This window comes from Chiloscyllium plagiosum, unplaced genomic scaffold (genome assembly GCF_037043375.1).
Source record: "Chiloscyllium plagiosum isolate Xiang-an unplaced genomic scaffold, Cpla_swu_hap1 HiC_scaffold_13, whole genome shotgun sequence".
Taxonomy (NCBI): domain Eukaryota; kingdom Metazoa; phylum Chordata; class Chondrichthyes; order Orectolobiformes; family Hemiscylliidae; genus Chiloscyllium; species Chiloscyllium plagiosum.
In genome coordinates this window covers 15,604,601-15,628,610 of record NW_028270151.1, presented here as the reverse complement: position 1 = coordinate 15,628,610, position 24,010 = coordinate 15,604,601, and the positions used below count along the sequence as shown (strand labels likewise).

At 42.5% G+C, this 24,010-nt stretch overlaps 1 protein-coding gene across 1 annotated transcript in view; it reads right to left on the bottom strand.

Annotated features, from left to right (window-relative positions):
* Positions 1 to 24,010, bottom strand: part of LOC122556191 (mediator of RNA polymerase II transcription subunit 12-like protein) — a 168,641-nt gene that overhangs the window by 94,923 nt on the left and 49,708 nt on the right. The window contains exons 13-20 of the mRNA XM_087993931.1: positions 21,876 to 22,064; positions 20,243 to 20,317; positions 19,187 to 19,377; positions 16,901 to 17,062; positions 13,009 to 13,120; positions 7,298 to 7,387; positions 4,238 to 4,347; positions 3,458 to 3,593 (exon numbers count right to left, since the gene is read on the bottom strand). Coding sequence (XP_087850057.1) covers positions 3,458 to 3,593; positions 4,238 to 4,347; positions 7,298 to 7,387; positions 13,009 to 13,120; positions 16,901 to 17,062; positions 19,187 to 19,377; positions 20,243 to 20,317; positions 21,876 to 22,064 — 1,065 coding nt within the window. The remainder of the gene's footprint in view (positions 1 to 3,457; positions 3,594 to 4,237; positions 4,348 to 7,297; positions 7,388 to 13,008; positions 13,121 to 16,900; positions 17,063 to 19,186; positions 19,378 to 20,242; positions 20,318 to 21,875; positions 22,065 to 24,010) is intronic.

Sequence of the window (24,010 nt, the reverse complement as noted above, 5' to 3'; positions counted from 1 at the left end):
TGTCTGTAGTGTTAGGTGAAGGGGTAAACATATGGAATGGGTCTGGGTGGATTGTGCTTCGGAGGGTCGGTGTGGACTTGTTGGGCCGAAGGGCCTGTTTCCACATTGTAAGTAATCTAATCTAAAAAAAACAGAAACACCCAAGCAGATACCAGGAGAAAGTACAAACTCCACACTGTCGCCCAAGGCTGGAATCGAACCCAGGTCCCTGCTGCTGAGAGGCAGCAGTGCCAACCACTGAGCCACCGTGTCACTCATGTTACGGGACACATTGGAACTCCATTTTAAAATAAGCATTTCCGTTACTGGTGACGGATGTGAGAGAGCTGATTCGACCCACTTTGTGTGACCTGCCTACAGACACACACTGGCCCACACAGCCAATGGTCATGTCTCATGAGTGAATAAAAAAGACACGCTTGCAGTGAACATGCATCTGGGCAAGCAAGACACTGAGAAATGGCACTGGAGCAATTAAAAGTAAGTGGAGAGATGGAGACGAAAGGATGTAGATTCCCCCTTTGCTGCTGGTGCCAACAACTCTCTTCTTGTGTTGTATGGCACTGCTCATTCCCTGCAGGATCTCAGCTGCCAGGTTTTGCCAGCTGAGTGGAGAGAATGGTACTGGCATCACGATGCCTGCAATTGGGAAGCAATGGCCTAGTGGTATTATTGCTAAGCTATTAATCCAGAGACCCGGGTAACGTCCCAGGTACCAGGGTTCAAACCCTGTCACAGCAGATGGTGTAATTTGAGCTCAGTAATATCTGGAAGTAAGAGTCTAATGCTGACTGTGAAACCGGTGTTGATTGTTGGAAAAAGCCATCAGGTTCACCAATGCCCTTTAGGGGAGGAAACTGCCATCCTTATCTGGCCTGGCCTTCATGTAACTCCAGACCCTCAGCAATGTGGTTGACTCTCAACTGCCCTCTGGGCAATAAATGCTGGCTTGGTTAGTATTGCCCTCATCCCATGAATGAAAATAAAATTAGCCATTGGGACTGAACTATATACCTTCAGGCAAAAAAAATACTTTTCCATTTTAACCTTCTATGCTAAAAATGAAAACTACGGTCTATTGTGCAATACTCTGGAAGTCACTGCAACTTCTCAGAGATCAGGAGATTTAAGTTTAACATCGGCTGAATGCTGCCAATATGAAATCAAGAATGGATGGTATAAGGAGGAGTAAAGGGACAGGGCTGGGGGAAGACAGCGCAAATTCTAGCTTTGCAAACAATGTGAACACGGACATAGAGGAATTAGCCAGTCCAAGAACACAGTAGCTGCAACGAGTGGGATACTTTGTTCATTTTTCCTTGGCTAATAACCTCTCTGAACAGTTTTATTAGAAAAATGGGTCAAATAAAAAGAAACATCAGGTCTAGCCTAGTGTATCTTCTCTGGACTGCATCCAATGCCACTAGATCTTTCCTTGCATAAGGGGATCAACACTGTTTACAGTGGTCCAGCTGTGATCTTATTACTACTTTGTGTAGCTTTAGCAAGACTGAACTATTTTCATGCTCCCTTCCCTTTTGGGGAATATTCTATTTGCTTTCCCTTTGCACCCAGCTACTGGCAAAAATGCAGCATGCCACCATCCGTGACACCTTGCCAAGAATTTGTTACACAAACTCGTAAGGACAGATTCCTATGGCGCCTGACTTGCTCTGAATGCATCATGTTCATGAGCCATCCAGGATTGTGGTTTGTGCTTGGAAGTCAAATTGCCTCATGTTCCAATGAGTGCAAGTACAGTATGTACTAGTTAAGTACTTCCTCAATTGGAGCATGCTGACAAAAAGACAGCCAAATCTCGCTTAGTGAACCTTCTCCCTTCCTCAAATGTCACTATGCAGGCAGAAGAATGCAGGAAAGGAACAGATCACAATACATAGGCTAGCACTTCTACAAAAAAAATCATTGGCTCGGCCAACATTTATTGTCCACCGCAGAGGGCAGTCAACCACACTGCTGTGGGTCTGGAGTCACATGTAGGCCAGAACAGGTAAGGATGGCTGTTTCCTTCCCAAAAGGGCATTAGTGAAGCAGATGGGTGTTTTCCTGACAATCGACATCATTAGACTTTTAATTCCAGACTTTCTTTTTACTATAGAATTCCACCATCTGCCAGGGTGGGATTCGAACCTGGGTCCCCGGAACACTATCTGGGTCTCCGTAGTTACAGTCCTGTGATAATACCACCTCCCCCATATGGAAAGCACATTTATTTTAATGGTAACCAACAGTGATTGGCTGTGATTAGCAAGCATTTCATTCCAGATACTTACTGAATTCAGATTTCACCATCTGCCATGGCTGGATTCAAACCCACATCTCCAGAATGTGGATTTCTGGATTACTAATACAGTGACATAACCACTACACCGCCACTTTTTACATGGTTAAGATAGCGTGATATAATTCGCCAACAGAGCTGCAGGTCTGCACCATGAAGTATCACATTTATGCCACCAGTCAGTCGGAAGCTAAGGATGTCAAAATTTGGTTTGTTCATATTCAGTCAAGAACTAGAAGGAAATGTTATGGTTCTCTGAAGTGCTAGAATGCAGAATACAAATTGGTAACCCAATGAAGGACAAATTGAAATAGTGTATAAAAGTTGTACTGGCATTCACTAAATGGGCTGAGTGAGTTTAAGACTGCTTAGTTTATTGACCAGAAGCCGCCTTATATATAAAAAATTTAAATTGGATCCTGATTTAGAAATGTCGGAGTTACAAATGCTCACTCTTAAAAAGCGATCCCATACAGGGGTGTAATTTTATGATCTGACATATGAATGTTTCATTGTACTTACAAATATAATCCCGTGTACAAATCGACTTGTGAATGGACTCAAGGATAGAACCTGCTTGCACTCTGGGGTCTGTCTGTTTACACATCATGCATCAGCTGCATTTAAACGCCATTAAAATATTATAACAATCATTTCACACGACATTCCCTGCCCTGGCTTGTTGGAAATATATGAGCACCTGCCGATCAACCTCCCTCAGCAACAATAAGCAGCATCTGACTGATGTAAGGACTTCTGGTAATTAGACTTCCTGGTCTTCTGAGGACACTCACCTTAGCAGCAGAATGTTTCACAATGGATTCCACGGCAGGATGTTCTTAACTTTATTGTGAAAACTACCAAGATATTGGGGGCAGTGGTTTAGCAGAAAGGTGTGTAAATTGTTATATGTAACATTGAATATCAAGTCATCCAGTAAAGAATGATGGAAACCTTTGAAATTAGATAACCCAAAGTATTAAACGAAACACAAGAACCCAGCTATTCTGATGGATCATTGATGACCTGAAATGGTAAGTTGGTTTCTCATTATACACGTACTGCCTGTTCTTGTGAGTATCTCAGCATTTTCTGATTTTGCTTCCAATTTCTAACATTTTGGTTTGCGGGTTAAGAATTGGGTGTCTGACTCACCTTTAATTTCTTCACTAGGTTCATGTAGGCGCGCTTGTTTTCTTCAGATCCTCCCTGGGAGGTACTGGATAGATCTGATGCCAGGCTCCCATTGATCAAAACCCCTAACATGTCCAGCACGGTGGTGAAGAGTTCACTGGGAAAGACAATGAGGAAAGTCAACGCCCAACTTTAACTGGACTGCACCTACAATAGAAACTAGGTAATCCTTACAGAGCATTAGACAAAAGCTCACATGCATTATTCCACTTGATGGAAGAACTGACAGTGCCTTTGGATTTTGTTCACTGTCATCGATGATACATGCCAACATAAGCTGGGAATGTAGGACTTGAAACACAAATAGATCATCCATAGAATGATGGAGCAGATTCGAGGGAACAAATGGCCCACTTTTGCTTATAATTTGTGTCTTTGTGGGCCTAATTTCTAGGACTCGCACAATACCTCACAATGAAGCGAATCAGGTGGAATCGGAGAGGGGAAAGCAAAGAGAAAAACAGAAATATGTGAAAGAGCTGAAACACCTGAGCCAAAGATTGGAAAACATTATGTTAGTCAATCAGAACCTCTGCTCATTTCAACAAAGCTATGCCACGTCCACTAATTTATTCAGGTTGAGAAGCCAATGAAGGTGTGAGCATATAAAAAAAAACTTAGCAAAACTTTTAGTGTTTGAATCAGCTGTGCAATCAATCTCACGGTTGTTCAAAAAAATTAAAGTTCTGATAAGTTATTTAATACAATCTTTTGATTCATTATTAATAAAAAAGAAATTACTTGTTAGTCTGCACATCGACAGTTCCTGAGGTAATTATCTGAAGTAGCAGTAGAGCCCAGTCTGTGGTCCACTGGGTACTGCGCTGGACAGTGTCAAACATCCCACCAACCTAGAAAGACACATCCAAACAGTTATCCCCAAAAGAATGATACATTGTTTACAATTAAATAGAATGACAATAAAGGCTATTTATTGTACAAATGGTAATATTTTCCAAAGTGAAGAGCGAGCTGAGCAGACCAAGTCAGATCTTTATAACAGTTTTGAATGTTTGCTCAGAATGTTGAATCAGCAGAATAGGGTAGAGAAATTCTCTCAACATCTCATAACATTCAATACAGAGCAATGTTTCTTTTCCCACATTCACCAGGATCAGTGCTTGGAAACAAACAACCACAGAAGCATAGAACCAAAGAATCCCTATGGTACGGAAGCAGGCCATTCAGCCCATTGAGTCTACACTGACCCTCAGAAGAACATCCCACCCAGAACCAACCCCTACCCTATTCATATGTCCCATGGCTAATCCACCTTGGTTCCACATTACTGGATAATGGGCAAGTCCTTCAGGGAAGGAAACTGCCAACCTTCCCTTCTCTGACCGACATGTGACTCCAGACCCACAATTCTCGACTCTTAGCTGCCCTCTAGACAATTAGGGATGGGCAAAAATTCTGGTCCAGCCAGTGATGACCTCATCCCGTGAATTAATAATAATTTACCACGGCCAATCCACCTAACCTGCACATCTTTGGACAGTGGGAGGAAACTGGAGCACCCAGAGGGAGCCCACACAGACACGGGGAGAATGTGCAAACACCACACAGACAGTCGTCCGAGGCTGGAATTGAGCCTCCTGCCTCCAGAATCATCGCTTCCACCTATGCCTTCCAACGTCCTTGGGCCAGATATAATCACCTACATACTTCACCACAGCCCCACATTCAAGAAGACCACCCCAAGTCGCTCAATCCAATTTCTTTCAAACCCTTTTCCAACAGTGGCCTGAGAGAGAGAGAGAGAGAGAGAGAGAGAGAGAGAGAGAGAGAGAGAGAGAGAGAGAGAGAGAGAGAGAGAGAGAGAGAGAGAGACTGGGCTATTAGTGCCAGTTTACAAGTTTGCTTCACATTGTCACCTGTCCTGTAACTCCAGCAACAGAGATAATGATGGGTCAAAACAGGGACCCCCTCAATGTCAGCAGAAGAACTTTTCCTTTTGGAGAGATTGATATCAGGGAACATTGTTTAAAATGCACACTTCTGAAGGCATGGAAAGCCCGGTTTTACAACATTTAAATGAAACTCACTTTATATCAGTCATAATGTTGGGTACTCGGGCTGGTTGCATTTATGCCCTGATTTCACAGCACTGCTACAAGGAACTTTTCGAAAGGTGTGGTTTAGCATTACATTTTTGCCCACCGTTATGCTCACAATAGCCAAAACCCAGCAACCACACAGTTTTAACCATTTCTATTGACCATTCAAAAGACATTACTGCCTCCAGGAGCACTCAGAAAACAAAATCTTTCCCCTCCCCCTACCATATAGTGACAAAAATTGATCATGAAGTTTGTGTCTGATATCATCATGTCATCTTGATTAAAAATAGTGCTCGTTTTCCTGCCCAAGATTAAAACCATATGCAAGAACATCACAGGAGCAGAAGGATTCCATTCAATTCCTCAAGCAAGTTTAAGACAAATCTTGGGCATCGAGGCCATCTTCCCAAACTGCCTCTATAGCACACTAAAGGAGGAAGAAAGAACCACCTGATGAAAAGGCAGTGGCTCAAAAGCTAGTGCTTCCAAATAAACCTGCTGGTTCCAAATAAACTGTGAGATTTTTTTACTTTGTCAATATCCCTCGATTTTCTTTAATGTCCAAAAATTTGTCACTTTCAGATTTGAATCCATTTAACAGCTGAACATTCACAACTCCCTATGAAAGAACCTGCCAACTTTCATAGCAGTCTGCAATGATGTAACCTTGATCCTGAAACTCTGAGCTCTTGCTGTAGACATCGGCTTGGGGCAAGAGTTGCCCAGAACCAAACTGGACAAGCCCAAAAGTTTTCAGTGAGATTACCTATCATTCATCTGATCTACAGAGAATATTAGCCCATTCTGCTTAATCTCTCACACCAGGGAACAATCCAATGGATCATAAAGCACATTCTAAGGATACTAAAACTGTACACACTGTTCCCACCAAGAGCCCATATATCTATAACAACTCTTCATTTTTTTATTTTACCCCGAATCATTTGCTGTCCGAGAGAATGCTTACCTTCTTAATGGCTTGCAACTTTACAAACTGTTAACAGTGCTGCTTTCTTGACTTTACAAGGCTGCTGCATAATTGGGTAATCTCTCCCACTACAGCTCTGTAAGGTAAAGGCACCCACTACAGCTCTGTAAGGTAAAGGCACCCACTGCAGCTCTGTAAGGTAAAGGCACCCACTACAGCTCTGTAAGGTAAAGGCACCCACTGCAGCTCTGTAAGGTAAAGGCACCCACTACAGCTCTGTAAGGTAAAGGCATCCACTACAGCTCTGTAAGGTAAAGGCACCCACTACAGCTCTGTAAGGTAAAGGCACCCACTACAGCTCTGTAAGGTAAAGGCACCCACTGCAGCTCTGTAAGGTAAAGGCACCCACTACAGCTCTGTAAGGTAAAGGCACACACTGCAGCTCTGTAAGGTAAAGGCATCCACTACAGCTCTGTAAGGTAAAGGCACCCACTACAGCTCTGTAAGGTAATTGACATTCACAGCTCAGGTTCACTGGTGTCTTGGACAAGGGCGATGCTGACATTAAAGATGACATCACATCCTTCTGCCAAGCCCTCAAAGATGCCAGAAACGATCACACTCTACACCCTCTAGAGTGGCAGAACAGACATGGGAGAATACATAATTCCACCAACGCTATCCATTGTGGGGCCAAGATGCCCAGGGGTTATTAAATGCCTTCCTGCGCTTCCTCACTATGAGGAAGGGCCTCTCAATTTTTTTTTACAAAAACAAATATTTCTGAAGCGAGCCGTGCCACTGTCTCACCAGATTCAAACGCAGCTGCAGAGCTTCGTGCATCATCTGTCGGGCTTTTATGTCATCCTGGTAACGTTCTTCCCGCCAGTTACTCAAAATCTGGGAGGATTGCATGGAAGAGCAGGTTTTAATAATTACAAAAAATATTTTAAAAATATTCACTTCAATTTATACCATCCTATTAATGACACTGAACCTTTGAAACTAAATTGCAAATATGATTTCGATGACACATGGTTCAAACCAATTTTTTTCCTGTTTTCTTTTCTGCTGAGAAATTTCAACCTTGCAGTTTCATACGCATAAACCCCACAGAAACCCGACAGTGCAGAAAGAGAACATGCGGCCATCAAGTCTGCGCAGGCCCTCCGAAGAGCATCCCATCCAGACCTTCTCACCTCTCTTTCCTACAGTAACTACCGCATTTACCTGGGCTAACGCACCAAGCTTGCATACTCCTGGACACCAAGGGGGAATTTCCCATAGCCAATCCACCTGACTGGCACATCTTTAGACTGCAGGAGGAAACCGCAGCACCCAGAGGAAACCTACACAGGCAATCACTTCCTTTTTCAAAGGTATTTCTTGTGAACTGTCCTGATGATTGCAAGACAAAATGTACCTTTTTCAGCAATATTCACATTCCGCTCTCCATCACAATAAATGGTCATTGCAGCTCTCCCATACTTTGTGTATATTTCCATAACCCAACGACACAAGGTTATAACCAGTATAATCTCTACTCAACCGTATGACATATCATAAGGTTCAAGTTGGGTGGGACTCCCACTTTTGAAATATACTTTACGAATATATGAGAAAATGACCTTCACTTTAGAAGCCTGATAAACAAATCAGAGAATTCCCCATCCTCTGGCATAGAATTTACAATTAAGAAAAACCCAACTGGGCTGCACTGGTGTTGATGTCTTAAAGGAGTTTCCTCACACACTATTATCTCACTAATTAGTATTCCCCTTTGTTCACTTCCAGTGATTGAGGTCATTTAAATCATGCAGTGACGGAAGGTATGACCAACTCTGCTACCAAACAGCACTTTCTGAGCAATAACCTGATCACTGACACTGAATTTAGGTTCCACAAGGGGCCACTCAGCTCCTGGCCTCACTACAACAATGACAAATGTGTTGAATCCAGAGGTGGGGCGAGAGTGACTGCCTTTGACATCAAGGCCACATTTGACAGTTTTGCACCAGGAAGTCCCAGCAAAACTAGAGTCTCTTCTGGTTGGAGACATACCTAGCACACAAGAACAACAATGGAAAATACTGCAGAAACTCAGCAGGTCTGACAGCATCTGTGGAGAAAGAAGTAGAGTTAACATTTCGAGTGCAGATGGCTCTTCTGCAGAACTGGCAGAAAAGAATGCTTGTGATGCTTAGAGATGAATCATCTCAGCTCCAGAACATCTCTGCTCAGGTTCCTCAGGCCCAACCATCCTGAGCTGTTTCATCGACGGTGTTCTCCCCGTTATGAGGTCAGAAGTGGAATGGTCACTGATGATTGCATAATGTTGAAAGTTGAGTACAGGATTAAAGACAGGATTCTTGGCAGTGTGGAGGAACAGAGGGATCTTGGTGTGCAGGTACATAGATCCCTTAAAATTGCCACCCAAGTGGAAAGGGTTGTTAAGAAAGCATATGGTGTTTTGGCTTTCATTAACAGGGGTATTGAGTTTAAGAGCCATGAGATCTTGTTGCAGCTCTATAAAACTTTGGTTAGACCGCACTTGGAATACTGTGTCCAGTTCTGGTCATCCTATTATAGGAAAGATGTGGATGCTTCGGAGAGGATTTAGAGAAGGTTTACCAGGATGCTGCCTGGAATGGAGGGCTTATCTTATGAAGAGAGGTTGACTGAGCTCGGACTTTTTTCATTGGAAAAAAGAAGAAAGGAGAGGGGACCTAATGGAGGTGTACAAAATAATGAGAGGCATAGATAGAGTCGACAGCCAGAGATTTTTTCCCCAGGGCAGAAATTGTTAACACGAGGGCTCATAGTTTTAAGCTGTTTGGCGGAAAGTATAGAGGGGATGTCAGAGGCGGGTTCTTTACGCAGAGAGTTGAGAGAGCATGGAATGCATTGCCAGCAGCAGTTGTGGAAGCGAGGTCATTGGGGATATTTAAGAGACTGCTGGACATGCATATGGTCACAGAAATTTGAGGGTTCGTACATTAGGTTTACCTTACATGAGGATCAATGGTCGGCACAACATTGTGTGCTGAAGAGCCTGTTCTGTGCTGGACTGTTCTATGTTCTACACCATTGCAACTCCTCAGATACTAAGGGGGCCATGCTCAAATTCAGCAAGACCTAGACAACACAAAAGGCTGAGGCTGATAAGTGAAAAGTAGCATCCAAACTACATAAGTGCCAAGTCATGACTACCTCTCACAAGAGAGAACCTAACTATTGCCCCTTGACATTCAATGGCATTATCATTGCTGAATCCTTCACTATCAACATCCTGGGGATTATATTAACTAAAACTGAAACGGATTAGCCGCACGCATTCTGTGGCTACAACACCAGTTTAGAGGTTAGTAATCCCACAACGAGTAACTCACATCCTAAACCCCACCGCCTCTCCACCATCTAGAAGGCACAAGTCATAAATGTGATGGAATACTCCCCACTTGCCTGGCTGGATGCAGCTCTAACAACACTCAAGACGTTTGACACCATTTCGGACAAAGCAGCCCATTTGATTGGCATCACATCATAGACATCAGCTCCCTCCACAACCGACACTCACTAGCAGCAATGTGTACTGCAGAAAATCACCAAGACTCCTTAGAAAGTACTGACCAACCACACTACTTTCACCTAAAAGGACAAACACTGTGGATACATGGGAACATTATCACTTAGAAGTTCCCCTCCAAGTGACTCATCGTCCTGACTTGAAAATATATCGCTGTTCGTTCAGTGTCACTGGGTCAGAATTCTAGAACTCTCTCCCTAATGGCATTGTGGCTGCACCCACACAAAATGGAATGGCAGCAGTTCAAGATGGCAGCTCATCACCAGCTTCTCAAGGACAACTGTGGATGGGCAATGAAGGCTGGCACAGCATTCCATGAATGAATACACAGAAAGGGACTGCATTGGACAGGAAAATGTGTTTATGATTACATTTCAACTTTGCAGTTTCTGTTTTACATATTTATGGTCAATGTAAAATGAGTGTCCAGCCCAAAAACTGTTCCTACATTGTACAAGCTAGCTTGTTTATTTCACCTTTTCCAACAGTTAACAGAGCACGTTAACCCTAAAGGTCATTGCTCACATCATTTTCAGCAGTGGGGCTTCATTTGTTTACTGAGTGACATTGCTAATCTCACAGGATCTGACCCTAGTTAAGATATTTTGCTCAGAAATGATCAGATATAATACTGTTCACTAAACTTGATCCATCACACAGACAAGAGCATCAATGATGATATATCAAGTCAAAATGAAAGACTAAAAGAGATGGTCGCCTGAGGCTGGAATCGAACCCAGGTCCCTGGCACTGAGAGGCAGCAGCACTAACCACTGAGCACCGTGCCACCCATTTTCCTGATTTTCAGGAAAAACTCATTTGGTTCACCAATACCTTTTAGAGAAGGAAATGTCCCTCCTTACTTGGTTTGGTCTACAAGTATCTCCAGACATACAGCAATGGGGTTGATTCTTAATCACCCTCTGGACAACTGGGGATGGGCAATAAATGCTGACCTAACCAGTGATGCCCTCATCCCATGAATGAATTTTAAAAATCTAAAATGCTACCATTACAATCCTTTCGCAGTTAGTCCTACTTATTCACTATTCCCATCCTCACTGACTCGCTTGGTCAGCCAGAATTTCAGGTTTAAATTTTTCTTCTTTGGCTTCAAATGTCTCTGTCTTTCTCCCGCCTTTCTCTCCAGCCTACAACACACCTCCCATGAATAATTCCTCGACCCATTGCTGGCTTATGACCATTCCCGGCTTATGACCATTCCCCTTTCCGTCCACCTATCGCAGCCACGCTTTCAAACTACATTGATCCATCTCTCATTCTCTCTCTCTCTCTACTTCCCAGAACAGATCCTTATCTTTTGACTGCACCTTTCCTCAATGTTCCTAATGTGTTTTCATTGAAAATGCATTTCTCTCATATCTCTTTGAAATGCATGAGGGATGTTTTCCAAACCAAAGGCATCTTTACATCAAAAAAATTAATCAATTCTGTAGTTTTAAAAGATTTCTCTAGGAGACGCTCCAGCTAAACAGTATGTATGTGTTGGGAGGAATGATATGTTGAATGTTGACAATTTGAAATGAGAATTTTTTTAAAAATTCATGTATAGGATCAGGGCATCACTGGCTGACCAGCATATATTGCCAAGAGGGCAGTTGAGATTCAATTGCCCTGCTGTGGTGGAAAATACCCAGCAGTTTAGGCAGCATCTGTCCAGATAGAGATAGACTTGGTGCTTCTGATCTGTGACTCCATTCACATAGCCTCGAGTGCAGATACTACCTAACCCGCTGGGTCTTTCACTTTCCGTATTTAAAAACAGAATACTTGATTGCCTTAATATGTTAATAAAATTGTTTTTAATCAACAGTTCAGCACAGTAGGTCTGAACATTTCACACCACTTTCCCTTAGACTGTGAATCAATTGTATTCTAACCTAAGTACACCAAATGGACCACACGTACTCAAGAAGACAGCTCACCACCACTTTCCCATGAGCAGTTAGGGTCAGGTAATAGTGTCACTGGCTGCGCCAGAATTTAACATCCCCTAAATTAACTTTTAAAAAATGACACACCTTTAGGGGCATTTAGGATTTGTACCCATACATCCTGGCCCAGAGGTAGAGACATTACCAATGTGTCAGAAGGGCCCTTAAAACTTTGCTGTCTTTTACTTGTTGATTATTGCAAAAAGGTCAACCTGCTCAGATAGGTTACAACACGTGTCAGTGATTGGACTTGAACCACAAAAGCCCAAATGCACTTTGACAATTTAAATGCAAGTCATTCTGCCTCCATGATAGCCTGTTAAAGCCACTAATAATGGCACCAACAGCTTCATTTTCTTTTTTAAACCAAATTGTTTGGCCATGCTATAACACTACTCCTTGGGACTTGAACCTCTGGCCCCCAAGGTAGGAACAGCAGAAACTTTGCTTTGACTTGCAATCACAGGAGTTTCTCAGTTTGAGTCTCACTATTGACATTTTTGTGTTTCAGACATGTTGTTCCAAACCTCTGAAGCAGGTGGCACTTGAACCTGGGTCTCATGGTTCAGAGGCAAGGACAATACCACTGCACCATGAGTCCTTCCCTTTGAAGGGCTTCATCCCCAGACTGTCTCAGACCATCAAGCTTATAGTTGACAGCCAAACATGCGAATCAACTGCACCACAGAGACTGACTAGACCTTGTATCATGCTCTAAAATGTACAATAAAAACTGCATGTTCAATAAAAACATTCAAATTCCAACAACTCCCTCTTCCTATGAGCAATTTGCTATAATGCATACTACCTCAGAAATCTGAAAGTTCATGGATAAAAGCTTGTTTTGTTGTGGGATCTTACCAAATTGAATTTTGAGTTGACCATTGAGTCAAACTCAAAGCAGACTTTTTTTTAAACGATCAAGAGCTGTGCTGTGCTAAGTTATGCATGTTCTGATTCTCTTTCTCAAAGCTAATTACCTGGTTGATCTGATTTTGCAAGGAGGTCAGCAAACCTTCTCTCTGCTCATCCTGTCCTTTCAGGCAGGTCAGGACCAATGACAGGAATGGCTGTTGGCTCAGCAGTGACATACTGTAGAAGGAGAAACAACAGAAAGAGATTCATCAGGACACAAAGATGGCTGGAAAGAGAGATCTGTTGCTGAACGCTTTCACAGCTCCTGCAGTAAACACTATCGTGACCGTTTGAATTTTGGTGTACTTGCAGTTGCCCTGATGAGGACAAAACAAACAGCGTCAATAACCTGCTTCTCTTTTCAGCAATATTCAAGTAACACCGACTAACAGCAGCATGCAGGTGGAAACAGACCAGAACCTTGTCACTGATTCTGATACAAGTTCCCACTGAAATTCCTAAGCCATCGTATAAAGACTCATCAAAATGAAACATCAGTTCTGAGAAACATTGCGTTGAACTTTCCCAAACCCACAGATTAACTCGCATGGGGATGGTTCTCTGACATGTGTACACCCGCAGTGATGACAGTTTGTCTGGTAGGTGCAGGGATCCAATTAGGGCAACTCCCCCCTCTTGCAGAATTGGATTGCAATTTTACTACTTAGTCCAACTGTACACAGGCACCTCCACCCCGCCTCCCTGCGATGGGAGCTCAGCAGAGCACTGGAAAAGACTTCAGAGCAGGAGGTCCAGAAGAGCCTTTTATTAATCAATCACATGATGGAAGAGGTGATATTGAAGCCAATTCATAAAGGCTGAGGTCTCTGTTAACATAGCTCGAGCTGCAATACCTGCTACTGAACTTACCGCCATGGTGCCACTGGTGTTCCTGTCTCTGCCCCACACCCACAGCAGAGATTACACCATGAGTAAGGCTACTGGTCCCACCTATGAGTCTTGTTGAACTTAATTAATGGGGCACCTGGGAGTGGCGTCTTCATCAGCTACCTCACAGTGTCATGGTCATAGGGTCCTAAAGCACAGAGACAGGCCCTTTGATCCAAACTGGTCCGTACCGACCAAAATGTTCATCCACTCTAACCTAATTTCCCTGCACTTGGTCCGTATCCTTTGTAAACCTCTCCTATCCATGTATTTGTCCAAATGTCTTTTAAATGTTGCTAATATGCCCACCTCAACCACTTCCACTGGCAGCTCATCCCATATGCGCACCTCAGTGTAAAGATGTTGCCCCTCAGGTTCCCAGTTATTCTTTCCCCTCTGGCCTTAAACTCTAGTGCTTGATTCCCCAACCCTGGGAAAAAGACAGTACATTCAATCTATCCATGCCTCTCATAATCTTATACACTTTTTCTCAGATCCCCCCTCAGTCTCTGACACCCAAGCTTGTCCCTATAACTCAGACTATTGAGTCCTGGCAACATCCTTGTACATTTCTTCTGCACTCTTCCCATTTTAATAATATCTTTCCTATAGCAAGGTGACCAAAACTGAACACAATGCCCTGTACAACTGCAACATAAACTCCCAACTTTAATGCTCAGTGCCATGACTGGTGAAGGCCAGTGTGCCAAAAGCCTTCTTCACTGCCATCTACCTATGATTGTACTTTCAGAGAACTGAAAACCTGAACTCCAAGGTCCCTCTGTTCCACTACACTCCTTCAGGCCCTCCCTTTCAACATGAAACTCCTAAATTGATTTGACTTTCCAAAATGCAAGACCTAACATTCATCTACATTAAACTCTATTCGCCATTTCTCGGCCCACTTCCCACCTTCTGCAATTTCTGATAACCTTCCTCACTGTCCACTATACCGTCTACTTTTAGTGCCATCTGCAAACTTACTAATCATGCCTTGGACATTCTCATCCAAAACACAAACATCAACGGGCCTAGCACTGACCTCTGAGGCACTCCAATAGTCATAAGCCTCCAGTCCGACAAACATCTTTCCACTATTACCCTCTGCTTCCTACCATCAAGCCAATTGTGCATCCAATTTGCCAGCTTTCCCTGGATTTCACGCGATCTAACCTTCCAGAGCAACTACTATGTGGAATCTTATCAACGGTTTTACTGAAATCCATATGTCTATCGCCCTGCCTTGTCAACCTTCCTGGTCACTTTAACAAAGAGCTCTATCAAATGTGTGAGGCACAACCTCTCACACACAAAGCCATGTTGACTATTCCTATTCAAAAATTCTTAGATATTTGCTAATCAAGCTGTTTAGAGATGCTATTACACACCTCTGAAATTGCTAGGCCTTGAACCCAGGCTTCCAGGCTCAGAGGGAGGAACAGTAAGTACCCCTGCACCACAAAACCTTTTGAAAAACCTGTGGGAAGATTATGTCTGCATTTCTGCCACAGGCAATTCCAGAATCACAACCTGGGTCGAAGGCTATGTCAAGGTCGCGAGCTAGCCAGGAAAATTCAGCTTGATCTGAATCATAACAGGAAGTAAAGTGAAACTTCAATGCAATGCTGAGTAGTTGTTTTTGATGTTCAGGGATGGCAATGCCTCAGAGCAGTATCTCATGTGCAGCACAGTCATTCATTCTGAAATGATATCACTACAAATAATCAACTGCATATCCAGAAATAGTGCAAGGCAGTGGATTACAACATGAACAGAAGACAAATGGTGCTATTCATAAATCAATGAGCCATTTCCTTTATGTTGCTAACCTACATCATCATCATCACTACAGAGAAATTCTCAACATCCAGAAACAATGTAAAAGATCTGTTTTCAATTTTGTTTTGTTGTGAAACAATTGTCCTCAAAGGGGCTGGTATGAAAATTGGTGAGGTGGTAAATATGGATGAGGATAGCCTTATAGGACAAAATCAGTGGCAAATGGAGAGGGTACAGATGAGATTTACCAGGATGTTGCCTGGCTTGGAGAGTTTTAGTCATGAAGAGAGATTGGACAGACTGGGGTTATTTTCCTTGGAGCAGAGCAGACTTTGGGGGGGTGGAGGGCTGGGGGTGGTGGCGGGGAAACGCATGAGTGAGATGTATAAAATTACTAGCGGCACTCATAGGGTACACATGAGGGAAGTTTTCCCCTGATGAAGGGGTCAATGACTGGGGGATAGGTTGAAGGTAAGGGGCACGAGGTTTAAAGGGTGATGTGAGAAAACATTTTCTTTCCCACTCAGAGTGGTAGGAATCTGGAACTCACTGCTGTGAGAGTGGTAGAGGCAGAAATATTTAGGTAACATGTAGATACACACTTGTGTGCCGAAGTGTACAAGGGGCAAGAGCCTGAAATGGGATTAGAAGAGTTAGGGTCTTGTTTCCGACTGAAGTTTACTCAATGGGCCGAAGATCTTTTTTCTGTGCTGCTCTATGTGTCTATGTAGCCCTGACCCTCATTTCCTCTGCACATTTCGGCAGCTGTGGATCTCAGTTCTCTAATCTTGTTCCTTTAAGTTAAAACTATCTTCAACTCAAACTGTGGAACTCCCTCACTAGTATACTTTGCACACTGTGATCACCTGTCAGTAAGCCTGTTTAAGCAGTCTTGGCACCCTCAAATGAAACTGAATAGAATAGCGATGTATTCCACTTTGTTTACCTCTCCATTGGTACAAGTAAGAATTGCCAGACCATTACTTCTCTCTCTCTTGCATTAAGATGCTTACTGGAGCTACTTCAACAAAGAATAAACATTTAGTCCAGGCTTTTAAAACACTTCCTGGCCTCAATAACCATTCTCCACAATGGAAATTAAGCAATTAAGCAATTGAAGCTTTACCTCAATGTTCTACTGTGGTCCAATAATGAAGATTGAGGAATAAAAGTGTGTGTCTTTGGACTTATTTAACTAAAAAATGAACAATCTTATTATAAGCATTGTACTTAACAATTTATCTCCTGCTCTAGTTATTTCTGTTTGATTCTTTATGATAATGGTCTCACCTTTTCTGCTTCTGTCTGTCTCTTTCCTTTTTTGAAGATGACCCCAAGTGCTGACCCTTCTCGAGCTCCTCTCCCGCTGCCTTCAGCACTCGGCCCTGGACTGATGTGGGCAGTTTTGCGATCAACGGTGCCACTAGCCAGACTCCTTTCCTCTCTGAACAGCTGAATAAAAGCCACACAAACACACATGCACGCGCACACAAACACACAGCACACACAAACACAGAGAAAACCATCAAATGGCCATTGGAGCACTTCCAGATTATGATCTTGTTTATTGCAAACCTATTCAAATATCACTCAAGTTCCCCCGAACAGTTTATTTTAACTCCATGAGAATCGTGGCCTTTGGCAAGCCAAATTTCCTGACTGCAAAGAGAAAGTTCATTCTATACCAGAGACTGGTAGAAAAAGATTGACAGGAGATTGGGGAAGCACCAAGGAGAAAGCGATTGAAACATAACACAAGCATTCTGGAAATACTCGTCAGGTTCACCAGCATCTGAAAAGGAGAGAGCATTCAGAGCAGAATGAAGACTATGCAGGTGCGTAACTGATTTACATTTAACCCATCTTTTCACCTTATTGTTGCTGAGCAACGTGCTGCATATATCTAACATTTTCAATAGTGCCACCGTGGGCGGCATGGTGGCTCAGTGGTTAGCACTGCTGCCTCACAGCACCAGGGTCCCAGGTTTGAGTCCAGCCTTGGGCAACTGTCTATGTGGAGTTCGCACATTCTCCCAGTGTCTGCGTGGGTTTTCTCCGGGTGCTTCAGTTTCCTCCCAAAATCCAAAGATGTGCAGGTTAGGTGAACTGGCCATGCTAAATTGTCCCAAGTGTTAGGTGCGTTAGTCAGGGGGGAGTGGGTTACTCTTCGGAGGGTCTGTGTGGACTTGTTGGGCCAAAGGGCCTGTTTCCACACTGTAGGGAATCTAATCTAAAAAAAAACGGTCCACTTTTCACTGTACCTGGGCACAGTGACAATATTAAATAAATCTAAATCTAATGCAAGAGTCTCCATTAAGACAAATTTCCAAATATATCACCTTCATTACAACAGTTGCAAAGCAATTAGAGACTACAAGGACTGGGAACAGCCAACCCCAAAATTAGATTTGTAAATTAACCTTAAAGTTGTGCCTACTTTGCAGGTTCCCAATTGTTTTCTGGGCACTATGGAGAAAGGTGATGAATTGTATAGCAGCGCATGCTCACTACAGTCAGATCCAGACTAACGATAGCTGCTTTTACATTGCAGCTCACCAGACAGAACTGTTTTAAGGCATCTGCATATACATTAACAACTTGCCAAATCTCTAAAGGCTGCACGCAGGTGACTCAACAATTATGTAAAAGATTCATGGGACACTCCTGCCACAGAATGGCTCAATGGAATCTGTACAGTGTGGAAACAGGCCATTCTGCCCAACAAGTCCACATCGACTCTCTAAAGAGCATCCCACCCAGACCCATCCCCCTACCAAATTCCTGCAACCCTGCATTTCCCATGGCCAATCCACCTAACCTGCACATCTTTGGACTGTGGGAGGAAACCGGAGCACCCGGAGGAAACCCACGCAGACACGGGAGAATGTGTAAACTCCACACAGACCGTTGCCCAAGGCTGGAATCGAACCCGGTCTCTAGTGCTGGGAGGCAACAGTGTTAACCACTGAGCCACCGTGCTGCAAATATTTGACATAATTATTCACCGCCTGAGTCAAGCCCTGGGGGAATCGTCGATGTTGAAGATCGAAATGCAAATGCCTTGAAACACTGCAATGTTAACGCGACTAATATTACTGAGATTTGATTACAGGTTTCAGAGGTTTTGCTTAACTGAGGCTGTTGAATTGTGACATGAAGAGAAAGTTTAGATACGTGCACCAAGTTGATCAGCACTGACAAGGCATTGGTTGAGACCAGAATGCTGGTCAGGGTGAACACACAACACTGCTTCAAAACAAATGGCAAGTGTTTTACATAGAAACACAGGGAAAAGTAGCCGGAGTAGGCCATTCGGCCATTCAATTCTACAGTGCCATTCAATATGATTATCTAGTGATCAGTTCCTGCTTTCTCCCCATACCAATCAGCAATTTGGCCAACTAAGCTAACTAAACAGCTGGTGAAAAATCACTCAGTCACTATAATTATCATTATATCTAGTTTGTTTTGCGATGTCACCATTTCCAGCAGACTATTCAGGTTCTCAAAATCCATCACTAACCTTCTATCAATCCATTATCTGCTGCAGACTGTACAGGCAAAGCCTTGCCTTACCTTAGGAAAGTCTTCTTGCCATTCTGCCTTGGGTTACTAGCTCCATTGTTGCAGTTATTGCTTGGGTTAAACAGCCCGATTCCAGCTGCCACAACACTGCTGTTCAGCTCAGCAGATTGCTGGAAGACCTCAATAGTGGCCTTAGCGATATTCTCCAACAACGAGTTCATCTCAGCAACTGATGCTGGGCCCTGGCAGAAAAATCTTCAGTCAAACGTGGAACACACAGTTGGAAGCATAAATCTCAGAAACAATATGGATTGTCACTGTGACCCGAACAGATTGTACATTTCAGCTTTATATCAACATGCAATGGATGGCCTTTGGAGGGAATAAAAAAGATCATTTTTTCCAAACGTGGGCACAGCCAAATGCATTTAACTGTGCAAATAAACTCAACTCATGTTCCTTCCCCTTTCAACCATCAGAAGCCACCAGTGGCCAGAACATCAATACGCTACTTTACAAATACAAAAGAAAAATATTAACACTTTCAATGACTCCAAATATTATTACCATACAGTCCATAAAGATCTATAATAGATTAAAACTTGCTGTATGTTTCGTGTCAATATGAGTTACTTGCTGACATATTCTAGCCATTCATTTCCAGTCTGTGCTCCATCCACTGTATGTAACCTTTGTCCTAAGAGCATTCCACACTTCTAGCAGCCTTTGGGGACTGAAGTGTCTCCGACCTTCTCTGCTGAGTGAATCTACACATTGCCACAGCCAGGCAGTGAGGACAGAATACTACAGCCTAGTCTATAATCACTTCAAAGTGTATATTTATAAAGCCAAACATTGCTTAACAATCAACAAGCCCTTTTTAGACTCGATGTATACACGATACCGCAAATAAAATTAACTTCCAATTGATACACAATTCTACTCCCTTGCATTAGATTCTCCTAACAGAACAGGCTTTCCTTTGTCTCCCTGTGAATCCTTTAAATTACCATAAATGTCAATTTAATATCAACGTATGATTTAATTGCTCAAAAGCGTGGAGAAAATGTGGTGCAATAAATGTCACAGTCTGTGCTTTATACTCACAGGTTCCTTCATGCATTGTTTGATCATGAGCTGGAGCTCTAACCATGATTGTCTCAGAGTCCACTGGTCCAAATTCTAAAAGAAAAATGAAAGCTAGAAATCAAAACAAATCCATAGCTCATCCCTTCATGCCTTTAAGGTGTTACACATGCTTGCACTACCCTCAAACACTGGGATAAAAGACAAAACTAAATCTTACTAACTATGTTAAATAACGCAGTTCCCCTTAGGGCTGCGAAATTTTAGTTTTCATTGGTACTGAGCTAATCATTCTCATGGGGTCTGAACCAGCTCCAATGCTCCTTCCATAATACATGGGAGTATTAAATCAGTGAGAAAACATTGTAACAACTTGTTTTTTGTTCCAATATGATTGCTTCTGTAAAATATTTGTCCCAACACGTTAACAGTATTTGAGGAAACATTGTTTTATGGCACCGGTGTGATTCTTAGAATAACAGAGAATAACATAACCCAAAGGGTTTTGTTGGCAAAAGTAAACTTTAATATTTAATTTTCCAAATATTTACAGTAAAAGCATACAAAATAATTATGTGGAATAATTCCAGATATAATAATTTCATTTAGAAGAACTTTGTTTACTTAGCACCTTAGCAGAATTCTCAAAAGTGTGATGAACACACTACACAAAACAAAATTGTTTGCAAAAGTGTTGCCTTGACAGGCAGACACAATGTTTTTAAAAGCAGCCGTTAATGATCAGCAGATGTATTAGTTGGGGAAAAATGTTTACCCAGAATGGAGAGTTACCTGCTCTTTAAATTGTCTAAAGAAATTAGACTGATATTCAACATTATAACCTACAGCAAAATCAGAAACATTCCTCTCCTTCAATTTAAGTTGTTTGGACCCAGGCAGATGATACCAATTCAACTAAAGTTATATTTTATTTAAATCCTCAGTATTTTCTTTGATGAGATTGTAGCTTATAGTGTCACAGAGCTGTACAGCATGGAAACAGAGCTGTCAGTCCAACTCATCCATGCCCATCAGGTATCCTAAATAAATCTAGTCCAATCTGACAGCATTTGGCCCATATCCCACTCAACCCTTCCTATTCATACTCGCATCCAGATGCCTTTTAAATGTTGTAATTGTACCAGCCTCCACCACTTCCTCGGGCAGCTCATTCCATACACACATCACCCTTTACATGAAAAGTTGCACCTCAGATCCCTTTTAAATCTTCCCCCTCTCATCCTAAACCTCTGCCCTCTAGTTTTGGATTTTTCTACCCTGGGAAAAAAAGACCTTGTCTATTCACCCCACGTCGCTCTATAAATTTGATGTGGAGGTGCTGCTGTTGGACTGGGATAGGCAAAGTTAAAAATCACACAACACCAGGTTATAGTCCAACAGGTTTATTTGGAAGTACTAGCTGAAAGTTAGTGGTTCCAAATAAACTAGTTGGACGATAACCTGGTATTAAGATTTTTAATTTTGTCTCTGTAGATTGATTTTGCAGTTTTAATATCTATTACACAGACTGACTGAATACACAAACACATTTTTCCCTTAATTCCCATTTACATTGTAGATTGTAACAGCAATCTGAACAAGCTTATTTTAAAAATGGTAAAACCCAGAGATATCCTATCCAGATCCCCAGTACCTGAAGGATGTGCTTGATGTGCTGACGCTGAGGATTGTCTCCTTCCACACACTCTTTAAGGCCATGTGGATAACAGATAAGTTGTAGAAGTTGCCGTGCCTGTTTGTTTGAGAGTACTGGGTCGAGTATTAGATCCTTATCCGTACACAGTCTCTCAGGCTCCTTTAAACAATGTTCTCCCACCCACTCCTGCCAAGAGTGAAATGAAAAGCAGGATGTCATTTTGAAACACAAGTTGCATTGACTCGTAAAGAATGAGAGCACAAGTCACTCCCATGCAATGACATGTTCTCCATTATGTAACAAAACAAGTAAGCTTCTTTCTCTGTATTTATGTTTAAATGTGATGTGGAGGTGACGGTGTTGGACTGGGGTGGACAAAGTTAAAAATCACACAGTACCAGGTACATGCCTGGTGGACGATAACCTGGTGCTGTACCTTTATGTATGGTCATCTTTGACTGTGATCTATAGTATCAACAGCATTCCCTTGTTGCACAATCGGTGTTTGCACAATTGCAACACTAAATCCTAATTACTATGACAGATTACAATTCGAGATGGTGTCTTTCACTAGTAAAACAGCCTAAGACATTCACGGAGCCACAATCAGACAAAATTTGACATTCAAGGGGAAATGAGCACAGGTGACATTAGTTTATTCAAAGTGGCATTTCTAAGCATCACCTTCAAAGAAGAGGGGGATAGAAATGGAAATCTAGAGGGAGACTGGTGATTATGGCTGCCAACAGTTAAAAGATGGAGTTGGTGACTCAAAGAGACTAGAAATTTCAGATTGCAGAATTGACAGAGGTTTACAGTGCTGCAGGAGATTGCACAGAAAGGCATGGTTCATATCATGGAGTGATTTGAAGACCACAATGAGAATTGTACATTTGAGGTGTTGCTGCACTGGACGGCTACCTACTCTGTCCAGTTTGATCATGGTTTTGACCTTCCCATTAATTTCTTTACTTCTATTTCCAGAAAGTGGCCAAAATAGCTCGGCAAGTTGTTACTGCTATGGCTAATCTCCTACAGAGACCACAGAGGAATCAGTTATGCAGGGGACGCCAGTGTTTATTCAAACAACCTGAGAGAGACAGCACGTCTCAGACTGGCTAAACAGAGCTCTATAATTTACGCTCGCTCCCACCAACTGCCACCACCCCTCCTCAGCTCTGTTACGCTTCAATCAAATTCATACAGAAAATCATCAACTTTTATACACCTGAGATCATGAATTCAAACACTGATTTGATTTCATTCTTGAACAATAAACAGAAATCTTCCATACTTGGTCTTTCTCTTATCCTGCCTACAGAAATCTGTTGGCATTCTGTAGTCTATGCTCAAGACTGATACCAGCTTTAAGATATACAAGGCTCCTTTCCTATCAATTCTGTTGATGATCAAGGTTCATGCTGGATAAATGTGCCTTAAAGTACTAGCTGGTCTTACTCCTGTTGGAACCCTTTTTATAAAATCTTATTTAATTTCCATTACTTTACCACCTTCCCAAACTGACCACTTCCTAAGTAAAGACTTTTTAGACAAAACCACAGCAGGATATTTGACCAAAGAGACCATCAACCTCTTCTTCATGCCTCTCCTCCATTCCTTTCCCCTTGGGCACATTCCAGCAGGGATCGATAGTGATGTCATGGTGTGTGGTATGTTGCTCTCCAGAGTCAGATACAGAGAAGGTAGAGGCTCCAACTTTCTTTCCACGATGTGGCTGACCAGGAAATCTCTCCCTCTCTTACTGCTTACCCCTAGTGGATGTTGCAAGGATTTATAAATTGATGAAAATATCAACGATTGTCATAAACACCTTTTTGCTTTACTAATATCCTTTGGGGCAGGCAGGGAGATCGGCTATTGTCACTCAGTCTGGTCGACATGGGTCTCCAGACCCAGCGCAATGTGATTGACTCATAATTGGCCCCTAAGCCCCAACATATGTAATTTGTCAAGAATGTGGTCCATCACCTCTTCAAGGGAAATGCGATGGAGAATAAATGGTGGCCTATCCAGTGGGATCTGCAAATCTTGTGAAAGAACAATCAAATTTTACATGATGCCGATGCTGTTGGCATCATGAAACGTGCTTCATAGAAGCATTATAGAGTAAA